Consider the following 15,132-nt stretch of genomic DNA (forward strand, 5'->3'; position numbering starts at 1 on the left):
GCCAGGATGCCTTGGTGGAATGATTGAAGGGTGATTCAGCACAGTTGTCGGCGCGCTTCTTGAAATTTCTGATGGCTGCAAAGGACATTTTGGCCTCCGAAAAACTCATAGAAACATAAAGATCATAAAACCACCATCAGTTTTAATCCTTCTTAATGTAAATGCTAAAAAAAAAACATATTGAAGCTCATGCATTTTATTCTGTATCCAAGTATTTGCGATTGCAATGATTTTAATTAATTGTGCAGTAAAATTCTATTCTATTAATTGTGTGGCATTGTGTCAATTGCAGGATGTGGTGCATAGGTCACTAATATCCGCCATGTTGCTCCTGGTCTTCCTAATGGACAGAGTCTTGCTCTTATTCTTGAGTGGGGTAGGGAGCAATTAAACCAGAAAATATGTTCCTGGTAGGTAAGCGGAATTTCAGTCTTCTCAAATGGAGTGTAGACCGCTGAGACTTTTTCATATACGTAGTAATAAAATGTCTGTGTTCTTGCATCTGCTGCCGGGAATGTAAACCCATGAAAAGAACACCTCTGTTTATCTCGCCTGCTCAGCTGTGGCGGAGTTTGTGCCCACCCGCTCAAGACGTCTCTGGTGTTTTGTGAGTAGGGGGTCTCTAAGAATAAGCACGACTGAACTACTCAGATTCTACTGTTAAATAAGTGCCGAACCAACATTGGCGGCGCCATGTACTGTGGTTCCTATAGTACCCGTGCAGGACCTGCACATTTGGATAACATACACTGTGGGCCTGGTGGCAGACTAATTCTGAGCACCCCCACCGCGTATGTTGGCCTGTTAACATTAGCTAGCTCACAGTGCCACTATAATCTCCTTTTATCTGAGAGATTAGTTTCTGGCAACCTCAGAACACGACAACCCTGCTTCCTCAGATTCGTGGAAACAATGTGCTACTTTTCGCCCACTCACTCGTGCTTGCTCAATTGTTCTCAGAGATACACAGAAGAAACAGTCAAGCGTGTTTACAAAAAGAACTTATTGCACAGTTGTTCTTCTTGTGTAGAATATATGTGCTGCGACAACTGTTAAACAGTAGCAGAGATATATGACCAGCAGTACAGTAAATAAAAAAGGATAGTACAGTACTACCATTTTGCAATAGTCATGAACATATACATGAATATAAAATGCATTTATAAAATAAAGCGCATACTCCTAAGATGCCTGTCTAGATGTATCTAAGTGTACCTTGCATGTGAGTAGTTGCTAAAGAGCCAAGAATCCCACTAGGATTCAGTCGAACCTCATTACCTTAGTAAAGAGAGAGTGGGACCTCGTACTGGTCTCGAGTTGGACACTCCGCAAGGGATGGTTAGACCACTGTCAGCTGGAGCGACTGCATGCAGGAGCCTCAGCGTCTCTGGTCAGTGTGTCCCCTGGAAGTCTCGGTTCCCTTCTAGTAATGCTAGCAAGAGGTGCTGTATTTATACTGAAAAGTATGGAGTCCCTTTGTCCCTTGTGTCTTATGTTAGCCATTGTTGGGTATGTGGGTGACGTATGGGATGAACCGTTTATGTAGGTATTAGGAAGGTGGTGTGGAAGGTGGTGTGTAGCCCCTGCCTGGTTTCCAAGTAGCCTAATGAACTATTCATGCTGAATGAGCACATCGAAGATGTTACAGGAGGCATATTGTTTGGGGAAAACCCTCCTTCTGCACCCAAGCCACAGACTAGATAAGGTTCAGCCCTCAGAGCCCGGTATTGTGGTGTATACTGATGTAGGTGAAAGAGTTTGCCTATATTAGTGCATCTAAACTATGCCTATATTAGGACATCTATATGAAATATAACACTAAGCTTGGACATAATTCAAATTAGGAGTCCTTTACCATGCCTACATGGGTGGCGCAAATTGTTCCATGCCAATGTCACTAGTGACATTCTGTACTCAACATAAATAAACAAAAACCATCATTTCCTTCATGTGACTCCGTGTTCAGAATTTCAGGCTGCCCTGGAAGTCCCAGTGAGGGTTTGTTTGAAGCTTGAAGCCAGGTCAAGGGGTCCAAAAGGCCAGATACATACTCCCGAATGTCCTCCTATGTCACTAGGTGTGCAGGAATTACAAGATTGGGTAGTGCTCTGGCGGGCCCGGGTGAAGACCATGGGGACTGAGTTTCTGTGCACCATGTTGCAAAGTGCCTGACCTCCCCTGCTTGCCCAGGATAGAAATCTTCCTGAATCAGAGCCCCAGAGGACCCTGAGGTGGAATACCCTGGCTCTGTGCTCCGTGTCATGGGCCGCCTTGTCTCTACGTGCCCCAAACAGGAAACCCAATGGCATGGTGAACCCCCCTTTGCTTCTCCAGGATCAGAAGCTCTGAGAGGGCCCGCGACAAAGCCCCAGTAGGCCTGAGAGTGGAAAACCCCAGCCATGGGCTTCCCTCTGCGACCTACTGTGTTGCAAAGTCTCCCCTACTTGTTCAGGTTTAGAAGCTCTGACTGGGCCCTGGTTCAGAGCCCTATAATAATAATAATAATATTTATAAAGCGCGCAGCTACCCCAAATGGGGTGTTCCGGCACTTATGTAGACAGTAGCCCTAGTGAGCTGGGGGTGTAAGGCCCTGGACGTAGTCTCCTATCTCTGGACTGTGGTGTCACAAAGTGGCTGTGACAGAGCCCCCAGGCCCATGAGTTCTCCCCTGCTTTTCAGTAGCTCTGCTTGGGGTCTGGGTCATAGCTCAGGGTTGCCCAGGGGTGGAAGTCCACCCGTTTTGAGCTCCATTCCCAAGACCTCTGGGTCTGAAAGTGGTGCAGACAGGAATCAGCCATCCCAGAGAGGCCTTCCCTGCTACCGGGGATAGGAAGCTCTGACTAGGTCCAGGGTCAGAGTCTCCGTGGAACCTGATGTGGAAGACCACCAAGCCCTGGGCTCCGTTTCCTGGCCTGCTGTGTCTCAAAGTTCCCTGGATAGGGAATCACAGGCCTGGGGAGGCCTCTCCTGCTTGCCTGAGTTAAGAAGCGCAGACCGGAACCCTTCTCAGGGCCTCAGAGGGCTTGAGGATAGAAGCCCCAGGCCTTAGGCTCCTTTTTTCGGCCCAGCAGGTCACAAAATGCACGGAATGAGGTCCTGCAAGACCAGAGATGTCGTCCCAGCTTGTCTCTCTTCAGAAGCTCTGACCGGGCTCTGGGTCAGAACTCTTTGAGGCCCCTCCCATAGCCCCTTGTCTGATACCAGCTTAGGCACAGAGAACCCGAGCCTCAGAGTCCCTGTCCCCTCTTAGGGTGAGCTGAATCCTTTCTCAGAAATCATAGTGCGACCAGGTGACCAGCCTTTGAGTCCAGGCATCTGGTCACTTCAAGCCTCTATCATGTGGTCACAGGCAATGTATTCTTATGGTGCACCCTGGCAGGATGGAAGTCCTGATGAGCATTCATTTCACTCTTTGAGCCCAGATAGGGCTCCAGGAAGTTAGGCGAGATTTCTCTGATAGCCCCCACTGACACTTTCATATGCACAGATTACAAAAAAAGGGGATAGACATGCTCTAGATTAGTAGGTAAAGGGTGCCCTGGACACCCTTGTCTGGCCATTCTCATCCAGGTGGTACTAGGGACTGGGGGCACCTGGTGGGGAAATCGGGGGGCTTGAGCCTGCAGCTGCCCTCCAGCACTGTCTGATGGGCCTTTCCTCTGAGATTTGGTGAGAAGGCAGAAATGCAGAGATGTTAAGCACAAATAGAGCCGCTCCCAGTTAGGTGACCTAAGTGCTACAGTATAATTTGTGAGTGCAGACATCTCACAAAAAGTGAAAGATCCGCCCTCTAAAAACTTGGAAATTAAAATGAATGGTTGTGTGTTGGGGATTCTATTGTCCCCCACCGTGGTGTATATGATCGACATGTTTCTGCCAGTTGGCCCAGAACGGTCCATGGCATTCATCAGGACCGAAATAATCAGAAAATGGTCTCCACTCTTACCAGACTGTGGTGAGAGGGTTTCACTAGGTGGGGTGATCTATGTAACGCTCCACTTTTATGCGGCTAATGCGTACTAGCCTGTAATTGTAATTACCATATAGATGCCAGTTATTTTAAAATTGGTTTGACAACTATAATGGCCTTTTAATTTCACTTTTTGTTTGTAAGGGCCCCCACTTAGTTTGGAAGTGTATTCCTGTCGTCAGGTGTATGCCTGCCCTCTATCAAACCAGGTTTTTATAGGGCGAGGACTGGTCAATGATGAAGCATGACATCAGGTGGTGTGTGAGACCAGTCTTTCACTTTTTGTGAGATGCCTACACTCACAAATTAACACTGTAGCACTTAGGTCACCTGACTGGGAGCGGCTCTATTTGTGCTTAACATTATATGTTGGAGGCTGCCTGCTCCTAGTACCCCGTGCCTCTGGTTCCCTTCCCTAGATCTTCTCTGGGGCTTTGGTGGTTATACAGGAATGCAAAGAATGACATCCCTATGCAGGGCAGCCTGCTCGGAGGTTATTTTAGCCAGCACTGTACTGTAATTGCAATGGCAGGGCTGACTTGAAAGTACAGCCAGAGCTCCAGGAGGTCCAAATTGTTCACTCTGATGGTTCCCTTTCACTCTTTGTGCCTGGATTACTAGAAAGGCAGGTAGCCTCCCTTCGAATGATTAGGGACAACATATGAGGGACCCCATTGTCCTCTGATCTTTTTCTGCAGGTGCCATGAGGTGCTTGGCTGGGCTGCCCTTGAGGTCTCAAGGGTCTGAGTCTCTGGCTGCCTTCATGTCTGATGGGCCTTTCTTCCATGCCCTGCTTCCCAGTGAGAAGGCAGGGATGCAGCCTGGCTGCTTGTGTAGTGGTGTGACCAGAGTGGATTGGGTCACGTGCCGCTAGTCCCAGCTGCTCCCTGTGGTCCAGGGTATGGATGCCTGTCCGTTGCCTTTCTATACCCAGTACAATTGTGTAACAGCTCAGAGCAACCTTTCTGTGATGTGTCCCCGAATGCCCTGGCTAATACACTGCACCCCTATGTCTTTCTTGCTCAGGCTTCTCCTTGGCCTGCCTCACACTTCTGTTGTAGCAGAGCAGGCTGTGACTGCCAGTGCCCGTTCGACTGCCCTGTTCCCCTACCCCCCTGCAGGCAACTAGGGGCTCCCAAAGACTGCTCATGAAGGGTGTGAAGGTCAATCCAGGACAGGCACACAGCTTCTCCTCCCATCTAGCAGGTGCGGCTATCTGGTAGGTCCTGTCAGTAGCGTTTGCGTTTCTCACAGATTAAGCCATGCAAGATAAATTCACACAGCTGGTACAGTGAAAGTACAAATGGCTCATTAAATTAGTTATGGTTCCTTTGATTGGTCTAGAGCTATTACATGACAATGAGCTTGAATGTAGTCTGGCACATGGATGAGATATGAGAGGTATAGGATAAATGGAAGGCCCTTGGGCCACCATTGAAATACTGTTACTCTTATCCTTTTTACACATACTCAGTGAGGTGGGGTCTGAAGGGCTGTGGGGCTCTTGCTTCTTGCTCCAAGTGCCAGTGCCTGCAACCTGCAACCTGCTGTTGGGACAGTGGCAGATTCAACTGTCAAATAATAACATAGGTGTCCCAATGCATGCTTAGAAAGGACAAAAATCTCCCTCATGGCAGAAGGGCAAAAGATTACTTGATCGATTTTGAGTATGATTACAGACCATGAAGCGGGGACTTCTGGCTTGCTGTATTTTAAGCTAAAGGTGTCCGAAAATTTAGCAGAGGGATAACTGGCTTGTGGTGGCCAAGCGCTCATAGCAATGTTGCTTTTTGATCCTTCGATGTTGTTTCTTCCAATCATTGTGCTCACCCACTAATAGTGAAAGTGAGCTGGGTTTAGACTGTTGTGAGATAGGATAGTTTTAACCACTAGTGATGTGTTGTTGCAATAGGAATCCTGTTCAGTACAAGAGGAATCACAAGTTCAGTCTTTTGGTGTATGAGCTTGGCTGAGGAGCCAATGGGGCAACTCTACCATCTCTGGGATAATGGCTGGATTCCTCTAAGTCAGAATCCTCCTTAATCAATAACAATACTGCAGTGCCATGGAGCCTTGGATGGCCTGGAAAAACTGGCCTCTCAGCTGGTGCACAGAGTCGCTTTGGGACTGGAATGTGGACAGAAGGGGGCATCTCCATCGTCCTTAGAGCACTGCATGTTTGTGGGGCAACTGGTGATACATCATTTGTGGATGACTACATTCTGGGCCAGGATTTTGTGAGCAGCAGAACAGCTACCTAGCTGTGATCTATTGAAAGTCATCCTCTGAGCCAAACTTTTTTCTCTGTTCATGGGCACCTCTGCCCACCTGGGATCCCTCTGCTACCAGACCAATGGGAGAGGTGGGCTAAGGGTCCATGGGAGGCAACATCCACTACAAACAATGCGGCATGGGGGCCTCCTCTCCCATTCTGTGTTGCCGGTTAAAGGGATAGGGGCACGATCCCTTGCAGATGGCCGAGGCAAGCACTTACAGAGTCACCTGGAGCCAATAAGGAAGTCGGTGGGTCAAGGAAGGAGCCTCCTGTGCGCCGGCCTCATCCCTGGCTGAAGTCTGAGCACTCTGGTCACCCCAAACCATCAGGTTGCCGGGCTGGTTGACCAGATGACGAGCAATCAGTCGGTGGCTGGCTGATTGGATGACCGGGGGGGGGGGGGCAGCCAGTGCAGCTACTCTGACTCGTGTCTCCCCCAAAGTTCTGAAAGCTCCCACTTTGCGGGGGCATAATAGCTGAGTTCAAATGGCTTTCCAGGCAAGTCAAAGGGGAGATGGTAGTTAGCTGGGGGCTTATCCCTCCTTAGCTCAGCAGGCTCAGGCAAAAGGAAGGAGGAAGGCACCGTCCCAGGGCAACCTTAGTTGATGGACTGGGGTGAAAGACTGGGGAGGACTCTTTTGCCCCTCCAGAATGTGCAGCAAAGACATGACACAAAGTGAAGGCCCAGCCATCAAGTTCGACTAAACAGCACCCATAATCCCCTGTGAGTGGCAGGCAAGGTCATAGCTTTCACTTGGGAGGCACCGTTCCTGCAGGCCAGGGTTTCAGGCACCAAACTGGGACACCAGCCCTACCTGGGTGAAGGTGGCATTGGACCAGGGAGGAGAACAGGGTACCTGCAGGCTGAATGGCTCCTGTAATCCTTCATGAGAGATGGGTGAAGTCATGGCTTTCATCTAGGAGGCTCGGTCGCCACAGGCCAGGGGTGCAGGCACCGGGCATGGCTACCTTCCCTACTCAGGCCAGGATGATTTCGGACCAGGGAGGAGTCTCGGGCTCCTGCTGGCTGAACAGTTCATGTAATTCCCAGTGAGAGACCCGGTCCCTGCAAGCCGATGGTGCCAGCCAGCAGGTAGAGCCGCCTAACCTGCCCAGGGCAGGGGAGGTGCCCCACCCACAAGGGTTTGCCAGGTTTTAAGATGTACACCAGTTAGCTTGTCAGCTTCATGTTGGCAAAGTATGGGATTTCCAACTCAGTGAAACAAATCACCTGCCCAACTTTCCTAATTGGAATTATACCCATGCCTAATATATTGTCCAGCAGGGAACCTTAGACTAGAGATTTCACCTACTGAAAAACATTACGTGACAAAAGTATTTTTTATTACACTTCTTGAAATTCCATGAACATTTCTTGGTATCACATAAAATTACACTTTTAGAGCCAGATTACTTGTCTGGCGGTCGGGAACTGTCAGACTTGTGGTGGCGCAGAGGTGGGAGATTAAAACTCAGGCAGTTGGACTGCACTAAGACTGCCGGCTCCACCAGGGAACCACCATTCCCTAGCATATTACGAGTTTCCTCTCTGCCAGACTTTTCATGGTGGTTCCACTGCCATGATAAGCCTGGCAGAGAGGAAACAAAGGGGAGCCGACATGGCCCCCCTGTGCCTCAGACATATGTTGATGCACACGGGGGCATAACATGTGTCCCCCTGTGTGCATCAACATAGGTTCCTTCATGGAATTGTCTTTCGGGTCCATGCCATGTGGGAACCTTGTGAGGCGTTCCCATTACGGTGCCCTTTTAAAAGGCACCGGCTGCCCGACAGACCACTGTAAAGTAGTAATCTGGCGGGCGGCGAGAACCTTCCTTGGAGCATTGGCGCTGAGATTTGCACCACCGCACCACCGCTCTGCTGTAAGGTTGTAATCTGTCCCTAAGTGTTTGAATGTGGTTTGAGGTCTTTTGAAATTTTTACATGAGGGCATACCACATTTAAACAGTAACATGAGGTACTGGCATAAGATTAGCTAATGCAGAAAATGTATCATAGTGAGACATTTTCTACCCACACTAGTAACATAAACTGAGTGTAAATTGTGCATAATTGTGTAAAGCAAAATTCTACAAAATTTTTCACATTTTATATGACAAACTTTGGGAATTTGGCGAATTATACCTGCGTAACTTTAACATATATTATAAATTAGCAATGCTTTTCAGAGAGGTATGCATTACTTACTTTCTCTAAATTTGTCCTAATATGGGGTCATTACGATGGTGGATGGACTTCTGTCCATACGCCATCGTGCCGAGGCTTGGGACCACCCACCTGTAATGCAGCGGTGCCGCCATTGAGATTATGATGCGACGTCCACCGTGGCGGTCGCATCGTGTATCTCTGATATTGCGGAGGGTGCTGCTGGCTGCAGCACCCGCCGCAATGTCAGAAATACAGCCTTTGCATTTCTGTGCACTACGTGGCAGGCACAACACAGTGCCTGCCACCTGGTGCAGGGAAATGTAGGTACCCCCCCAGTGCATACCCACCTCCCCAACATATGGGGGGCCAGCTACGAGCCCCAAAAAGCAATCCCTGCCAGCCTGTGAACGGCGGTTTCACCACCATACATTGGCTGGTAGGGAGGCAGCATCCTAATATGACGGATGGTGCCTGCAAGGCACCACCACCATATTGTTGATGTGGGTTGGGTCCACCAGGCAATCGTAACGTAACGATTGACTGTGGAGGACCTGTTGCGGATGGACTTTGTGTCCAAAATTGCAATTTGTTGGGCAGAGATGTGCCTTACGATGGCGGTGAAATCGCCATCGGTGGGGGTTTCACCGCCATCGTAATAACCCCCTATATTCTTACTTTTGATATTTCAGTTTATGATATTTTGATATCAGGATATTCTCGACAATATTTTTGTTTCACAGTATATTTGTATTCAATATTTTGTCCAAACACCGAAGCAAGAACTGAATGATAAACACACAATTCCAAACGATTCTTCATGCAGTGCTTCCAGTGGTACAACTGACTAGCTTGTCAGTGGAGTGGCGAAGATGCAACCAGCTCTAATGTGAGAAAGAGAATGGCTTCCCTAGTCACAGTAAAAAAAACACAGCTAGACTTGGGGTCTGCGGAGGGCTCTTCACACCTCTGGACCCTGGTGGCACTGCCACTGGCGTAACGAAAGTTGCAGGGGACCTCCTTCAAGGTACATGAAGGGGCCCCCACTCTGTATTCAATATGGAGCTCTCAGGCCTGAGTACAGTGCTGATGGTGCCCCCTGCTGCTCGCCCCCCCTGCACCGCGGGGGCCTGTGTTAAGCCCCTGGGCACTGCAGCAATTGCTGCACGGTTGATAGCTACACCTCCATAGCTTGCCCAAAACCAAAATGTGTTACATTTTCAGTATAGAAAAACGAAAATGTAACTTGGCTTGGAGTTTGTAACCACAATTGCATCAAAGGATACCCAGTACTATAAAGATGGTTTTAAAATTAATTTGATATTACATGCAGTTTATTGCTTGCTTTTCTGTTCTTCTCTGAAAAATAACTAAACTATTAGAACATAAATATTAAACAACGGAAATATTGCAAATCAAGCGTTACTGTTTAGTACATTCTATTGGTAAATGTCACAGACTATACTCACCTTGCTTGATACATTTGGGGTACAGCAGTATTCCTCGGTTGCAATTTATTCTGAATGGTGGTGATTCTTTATGTTGAATGTAGTCCCTTGATAGGCACATAAATTCAATGTATTGACCGTGCTCAGTATAAACTTTTTCATTGTCCATCCATCGGAATCTTAGGTTGTTTTCGGCCATTTCCTCAGGACTTGCTGTGCATGGTTCTGTTAATCCAACAACACACAATGTACATTGTTATTCATCATTCTAATCAAATTAATATTCACTTATTTCCTGGGACAGTGACAATATGAAGTGAAATCAAAGCTTCAGTGTGTGCTTCCCTAATGTTATATGGCATTCCCTTTTGATCCATATGGCATGGACATCATTATCTCTTGTCAGAGATAGCAGTTGCTCTCCCTAGCTTGCTCTTTGTTAATCCTGACAAGGTCCCTTGCTACTCCTGGTCTCAGGGTTAAGATATTGGCAGGTACAGGCAGTAAAACAGGGCTCCACCAGCTCATTTACCATTTGTAGTTTTCACACTCAGTCTTTCCACTGGTATCAAATGTCAGATTTTGGGGAGGATAATGGCAGGGAAGGAAGTCAAATTTGGGATGTAATGGGGAATCAAAGGGTTGTGTAATGTGGTGCAGAGACAGAATATCGAGTAGAAAATATCGAGTTGCACAAATATCGAGTAATTAATATCGTGGGTCAGAAATATCGACAGCAAGAATATTGTGGTCAAGAATATCGATTTAAGGTAAGTAATATCGATTTTAAAAATATCGAAGTGTTTAATATTGTTTGCAAAAGTATAGTTGTTAAAAATATCTGTTTTTATTATTATGTATTTTAGTATATATTTTACATGTATGTTATGTATGTTTTTTTGTATAAGAATTGGTTGTATTTTTAATATATGTGTTACATTTTTAGTAGTTACTAATTTTTTTTATTTGAATTTTGCGCTGTTAGCTCCATAACGGGTTGTGGGTTTATAGCAGAATAGGGCGGGGAAATAATGTAATTATATAAAACCTTTTTATTTTAATTATTTGAATTTTGTGTTTTTAGTTCCGTAGCGGGCTGTGGGTTTATAGGGGGATAGGGTGGGAAGTAATTGAATTTTATAACATTAATTGATTATTTTTTATTTATTAATATGTGTTTAATCGAGATGTTAGTGTAAAATGTGTAAAGTAATTTATTATGATTTGATTATTAATTGGTAGTTAATTTTAATTAATTAATTGGTTATTAATTTTCGTAATTGTGCTATTAATTTTAGGGGTGTGTTGTGGTGTTTATAGGTGTAAAGGTTGGGAAGTAATTTATTTTTAATTTATGAATTTATGATTGGTTTTTAATTAATTTTAATTAATTAATTGGTGTTAGAACTAGGGGTCTCTAGTTGGCTGAGGTAGGTACCTTAGGCCAAATAGGGACCCTTGCTTCTAAGTCAGGGAAAGGAAGGACACCTTTTCAGATAACCCCTGTCCACCCTCTCAGTAGCTTGGCACGAGCAGCCAGGCTTCTCTCCAAGGCAAATGTGTAAAGTATTTGCAACCCCGCTCTCAGTAACCCAATGATGACACCACAAATGGACTCCAAACGAGTTTCATAACAAAACAAGTATATATTTATATAAAAAGATATACAATGAGACCACACGATAAGAATCCAACATATGCATATTTGTAATATTTCTCCTGGGCGGTTATTAGGCCAGCAAGCCCTTGTAGGGGCTTGCAGTATTAATGAGCAATTCTAGATGATCCAATGCAGTCCTAATGCAATGCTATACAGTTCGTAATGCAAGAATCAGGCACTTCACAACGTAAACCTAATGCAGTTGGTTATGCAACAATCAGACAGTTCGTAATGCCAAAATAATGCAATTCGTTGTGCAACAATCAGGTAGGTCGTTATGCAAAATAATGCAATGCGTAATGCAACAATTAGGCAGTTTGTTATGCAAAATAATGCAATGTGTAATGCAACAATCAGGTAGTTCGTTATGCAGAAATAATGCAATGCGTAAGGCAACAATCAGGCAGTTTGTTCTGCAGAAATAATGCAGCCGGTGATGCAGAAATCAGGCAGTTTGTAATACCAAAATAATGTACTCCGGCAACGATCACGGTGCTCGAGATGGTCTCCAGGCCACTCCCACTGACTCGCTGTCAGCTACTGCCAAAAAATGCCCCCAACAGGGGTATGGTGTAACACAAAGTGTAGCTCCACTCTTCGGCCCTGGTACTGCCACTCCTCGGCAAGTATGGGCTGTGATATGCTTGAGCGGAGACTCGTGCTGCGAAAATGGGAAAGGCCAAGAGTGTTTCTCTCCGAGCCCGCACCCCGCCCCAGGCGGCGACACATGCACACTCGCTGAGCGTTACCTGGGGGTGCGACCTCGCTCTCCTCTCCTTGGGACTTGAGCCTCCGATGCGACATAGTTGATTTGGGCAGTGGAACTTGGGCCCCCCACGACGAAGATGGTTTGAGGTCCCTCCTTGGCAAAAGGCAGGCTCGGTCCGGAGGCACAGCTCCTCTGGGGATGCCGGTCCGGGCCGATGGCAATGACGAAGATCTCAGGCTGCAACACAGCACACGCACACAGCGTCGCTGGGACTCACTTGAACTACGGTGGTGCACGGTCACAGGGCAATCCTCACAAAAGTCTCAGGCCGCACAAAGCACATGCACACAGCATCGCTGAGAGTCACTTGGATTCCGAGTGCACACATTCACTGGACGATGCTCATGGAGGTCTCAGGATGCACAAAGCACACGCACACCGCGTCGCTGAGACACAATTGAGTTCCAGGTGCACACGATCGCAGGGCAATTCTCACGAAGGACTCAGGCTGCACAAAGCACACGCACACAGCGTCGCTGAGACTCACTTGGATTCCGGGTGCACACAATCACAGGACGATCCTCACGAAGGTCTCAGGCTGCACAAAGCACACACACACAGCGTCGCTGAGACTCAATTGGACTCCTGGTGCCCACGATCACAGGGCAATTCTTACGAGGGTCTCAGGCTGCAAAAAGCACACGCACACAGCGTCGCTGAGACACACCTGGAAACTTTTGTGTTCCTGAGTTTCCACAACAGGAGCCAGCTCTCCTCGGGCCCTTGGGAATAAGTTACTTCAGGACACAGCACACAGCAAAGTCCTTTCAAGCAAGGGGACACAGCACACAGCAAAGTCCCTTTAGCCTCTCCTTGGTTAAAGCAGCACACTGTAGGCCAGCCACAGAACACACAGCAAGGGTCAGTCCTTTCCTTCAGTCTCTTCAGCTGTTTCTTCCTTGGCAGAGGTTCCGCTTGACCACGAAGTAGGTTCAATCCTTTTCAGGCTTGATCAATCCAATTCCAATGTTCAGGGGCTTCAGCTCTCATAGTGATACCCCTAAATGTCTTTGAAGTCTTTGTGTTCAGGGGGGCACTGACCCTTGTCCAAATTAGTTCTGGGTGTCTCCCTGCCAGTGACACCTTCTTCCAGAGCCTATCACATTTAAATCCAGACAGTCAATCCACAACCAGGCAGAGACACACAGAAATATTAGAACACCAAAAAACCAACCACTTCTAAAAGTGTGGTTTCTAAACACACAATGCAAAAACCACCTTCACAAAAAGATGTGTTATTAAATTTTGAGTTCAGGCATACTAAACTTCACCTCTCCATCTTAAGCCTATGGGAAGATAGGCTGGAAACATTCTATAGCATCCCAATTCTGTCCTATGGGCAAGATGGCCTTTCAACAGTGAAAAATGAAATGGAGTGTATTTTACTGTCAGGACATGGTACACACCTCAGTACATGTCCTACCTTTCACATATACTGAACCCTGCCCATGGGGTACCCTGGACCTACCATTGGGTTGCAGGATGGGCATAAAAAGGGAAGGGAAGGGTAAGGTCTGGCAAGTGGGTGCACTTATCAGGACAACATGACAGTTTAACAAACTGCGAGCAGGCACTGCAGTGGCAGACCTGAGTTCCCTTATTAAGGCTACTGGTGTGGGTGGCACAATTAGTGCTGCAGGCCCACTAGTAGCATTTGCATTACCAGCCCTGGCACACATAGGGCACTTTACTAGGGACTTTACTAGTAAAGCAACCATACCAATTATGGGTAACCAATTACCATCACACTTTACACAGGGAGCACTTGCCCTTTGACACTGATCAGCAGTGGCAAAGTGCCCAAAGCATCAAAAATAGAGGAGGTAGAGGCGAAAAGTCAGGGGTAATCACACCAAGAAATGCCAGGTCTAACACGTTTTAATTAATTAATTGGTTATTAATTTTGGTAATTGTGTAATTCATTTTAGGGGTGTGTTGTGGTGTTTACTGGTGTAAAGGGTGGGAAGTAATTTATTTTTAATTTATACATTTTTAATTGGTTGTTAATTAATTTCAATTAATTAATTTGTAATTAAATTTGGTAATGGTGTAACTAATTTTAGGTGTGTGTTTTGGTGTTTAATGGTGTAAAGTGTGGGAAGTAATTTATTTTTAATTTATGAATTAATATTTTGTTGTTAATTAATTTTATTTAATTAATTTGTAATTAATTTTAGTAATTGTGTAATTTATTTTAGGTGTGTGTTGTTATGTTTACAGGAGTTAAGGGTGGGGATAGATTTGTGTCTCTGGAGTAGGAATAGTAATTTTTACCTTTCCGCTATCCAACACTTTCCCTACTGTTGTACTCTTTGGAGTGGGAATAGTAATTTTTATCCCTCCGCTATCAAACACTTTCCCTACTGTTGCACTCTTTGGAGTGGGAATAATAATTGTTACCCCTCTGCTATCCAACACTTTCCCTACTGTTGCAGTCACTGGAGTTGGAATAGTAAATTTAACTATGTTGCTATCCAACACTTTCCCTACTGTTGCACTCTTTGGAAGGTGAATAATCATTTTCACCCCTCCCCTATCCAGTACTTTCCCTACTGTTACACTCACTGGAGTTGGAATAGTAAATGTAACTATTTTGCTATCCAACACTTTCCCTACTGTTGCACTCTTTGGAAGGCGAATAGTAATTTGTACCCCTCTGCTATCCAGCACTTTCCCTACTGTTGCACTCACTGAAGTTGGAAAAGTAAATTTCATTATTTTGCTCTCCAATACTTTCTCTACTGTTGCATTTATTGTATAAGGCAATTTATGTTTACATATTTTTTATGGTTTAATGTTTTAATTTATACTAGAATTTTTTTTATATTTTAAATTATTTTTAT

General features: G+C 46.0%; 1 protein-coding gene across 3 annotated transcripts in view; it reads right to left on the bottom strand.

The window, feature by feature from the left end:
* The window catches only part of LOC146833908 (coagulation factor XIII B chain-like), an 897,095-nt gene that overhangs the window by 543,475 nt on the left and 338,488 nt on the right, over positions 1-15,132 (bottom strand). For all 3 annotated transcript variants that reach the window (XM_085601815.1, XM_085601816.1, XM_085601817.1), the window contains exon 4: positions 9,882-10,085. In XM_085601815.1, coding sequence (XP_085457941.1) covers positions 9,882-10,085 — 204 coding nt within the window. The remainder of the gene's footprint in view (positions 1-9,881; positions 10,086-15,132) is intronic.

This window comes from Triturus cristatus, chromosome 4_2 (assembly GCF_964204655.1).
Source record: "Triturus cristatus chromosome 4_2, aTriCri1.1, whole genome shotgun sequence".
NCBI lineage: Eukaryota > Metazoa > Chordata > Amphibia > Caudata > Salamandridae > Triturus > Triturus cristatus.